The 2,564-nt window shown below is 53.4% G+C and overlaps 1 protein-coding gene across 1 annotated transcript in view; it reads right to left on the bottom strand.

Annotated features, from left to right (window-relative positions):
- Positions 1–1,375, bottom strand: part of Nr0b1 (nuclear receptor subfamily 0 group B member 1) — a 3,966-nt gene extending 2,591 nt beyond the window's left edge. The window contains exon 1 of the mRNA XM_052171533.1: positions 202–1,375. Within this exon, the coding sequence (XP_052027493.1) occupies positions 202–1,375 (1,174 nt within the window). The remainder of the gene's footprint in view (positions 1–201) is intronic.
- Positions 1,376–2,564: the final 1,189 nt, after the last annotated feature.

Raw genomic sequence — 2,564 nt, 5'->3', positions numbered from 1 at the left:
TGCCAAGTTTCTGGCAGAAGCTTACCCACTTGACCACTCCACTTGACAGGGTATTCTGGATGTGTTTATCAGCTTTGCTGAGTCAGTCAGGAGTCACATGGGTTCCAAAACCCTGTAGCCACTAAAAACTCATAAATGCCTGTGTGTAGAGGTGGTACTTTTCTGACCTGAAGAGACAGTGCACAAGGTTGTCATGCTTACCTGGGTTAAAGAGCACGGTCCCCTTCAGATAGGCGTACTCCTTGGTGTCAATGTTCAGACTCCAGCACTTGAAAAGGAAACTCTTGATGGCCTGGACCGCGGCGGCTGAGAGCAGGTGCCCAGCCTCCACCGACATCATCTGTGACTGCTCCATGGCCTGTGGATCTACAAGCTCCGGACCCTCGGTCTCCTGCCGCCTGGTGGTGAGCATCTCAGGAGTCCCGTTGGGCTCTGAGATCTCCATCATCTCGAAGTGCAGGTGATCTTGGGCCAACTCAAGCATGAGTAGGGGTGCCCAACAGCTCCGCACTAGCACCAGCTGCTGATCTAGGGGCAGGATCTGGAAGCAGGGCAAGTACTTGACAAAACGTAGGGTCTTCAACAGGCCAGCCGACGCTGCCTCGCACACCACCTGTGGATCCTTGAGTGCTATCGGACGCTGCACACCAGATGAGACGTCCCACCAGGGGGCCCTCGGCAGCTCTTGTGGGGCAGCTGGTGTTTGATCCGCACTCACGGGCGTGCCAGAGACAACGCTTCTCTGCTGGGGCTGCTCTTCACCGCACACATAGCTGCGGTACAGGACCGCCATGGCTTGTGTGCTCTGCAGCCCCTCCGGACCACCCACACTTTGGGTACAGTAGGACAGCTGCCACCACTCTCCTCGGCGAAGTGCCTCGGGTGCTTCCCGAGACACGTGCGTTTGCTGAGCGCTAGTGAGCAAGCTGTATAAGATGCTGCCCTGCCTCGGGTGCTCTTCTCCGCAGAAGCAGCAGCGGTACAGGAGCGAGGGGACCTGGCCAGCCGGCAGTCCCCCTCTACCCACCAGGGGCTCTGCGCTGCCGCAGGCGCAACCCCAGCAAGGAGCTCCGAATCTTGCCCTGGGCGCCTGGGTCGCCACGCATTGCTGCCTGGCGTTGGTGAGCATAGAGTAGAGGATGCCACCCTGGCGCGGGTGGTTCTCCCCACAAAAGCAGCAGCGGTACAGGAGGGACATGGCTTGCCCGCCAGGCAGTGCCTCCCCACCCAGGACGGGCTGAGCACCACAGGCGCAACCCCAGCACTGAGCCCCCAAGCGCACCTCTCGCTCTTCCCTAGACGCGTGCTTCTGCTTAGCGCTCATCAGTAGATTGTAGAGGATGCTGCCCTGCCATGGGTGGTCCTCACCCGCCATGTCCCGAGGCTCCTGTAGCCCGTTCTGCCCAGTGGCCGCCGCTTGGGACTTATTTATACTGAACGCGCACGCAAGCGCGTCTGCCTCCTCCGCTTGGACAAGGGCGCAGAGGGGGACGCGCCGTTTTGCTTGACTGTGTGTGGCCTTGACCTCAGAAGTTCAAAGGGGCAAACACTCCCTAGAAGCTGGAAAGCCAAAGGAGCTTCTCAGCGCTGGAACTTGCATACCGCCCTTCCTTCTTCATTGTACCTCACCTAGGGAAGAGGAGAGCAGTGAACCCCAGGCAGCGAATTAGGGCTCTGTTCCAACTCTTGCCATTGGACTCCGACCTCTAACTTATTTCCTTTATTGGAGAAAGGAATTCTTAAACCGCAAAATAGTCCATTTCTATGACATCTTTATAAACTTTTATAGAACGATCACAATGTTTATAAGTTGCGTTTTGTATAATGTCTGGAGAGTGAGTTCTCATTTTCTAAGATGTTGAAAAGTGTAGACCCAGACCAGGAGTGTCAGAATTACACCTGGAGACAGAAATAAACGCCTCCCCCCCCCAGTGCTAGTGTGAGTTTTAACGGAATTCACCCCCAGGCTGCACATGTGCACCTTACTTTTGAAAATCATTGGTGGAAGCACATAATAATCATTAGTTTAATTCACTAATCATCCACTCATAATCACACTCATCCACTGTGTCCTAGATGGTGTCCTAGATGCTGGACAGAGGATCTGGGGCCTGTAAATGGTATGTCTGTACTTATAGATGGCTCATGGGAACAGACTAATCACAAGATAGTTACTGTGAGAACTTCTCATACTCTTGTAGTACAAAACAGGACACTGATAACTGTCCCTGTTCCCAATCATCATAGGATAGTAGTACAAGGATCAGAAAGCCTAAATGCCGGCATTTATCACAGAGCCTGAACAAGAGAACAGGGGGCTCTCTCTAGTCAACTATGTGACTTTTCAATTCTTACACCCACTAGCCTCATAACTTTAAGAGTGCCTCTGCTCTTAAAGAACAGGGAAGGGGATCAGAGCACAGGGACTGATATGGGTTCCCTCTCGTTCCCTCCCTCCTTCTCTCTCTCATTCCCCCTCTTCCTCTCTGTCTCCCCATTTCCAATTCTGTAGGAGCTACTGAAATGTAAGAAAATTGGCACACACTCAATTTTTTCTTGTTTTG

Source organism: Apodemus sylvaticus, chromosome X (assembly GCF_947179515.1).
Source record: "Apodemus sylvaticus chromosome X, mApoSyl1.1, whole genome shotgun sequence".
Taxonomy (NCBI): domain Eukaryota; kingdom Metazoa; phylum Chordata; class Mammalia; order Rodentia; family Muridae; genus Apodemus; species Apodemus sylvaticus.
Note: the sequence above shows the minus strand (reverse complement) of the source record. Positions and strands in the feature narration are given on the sequence as shown.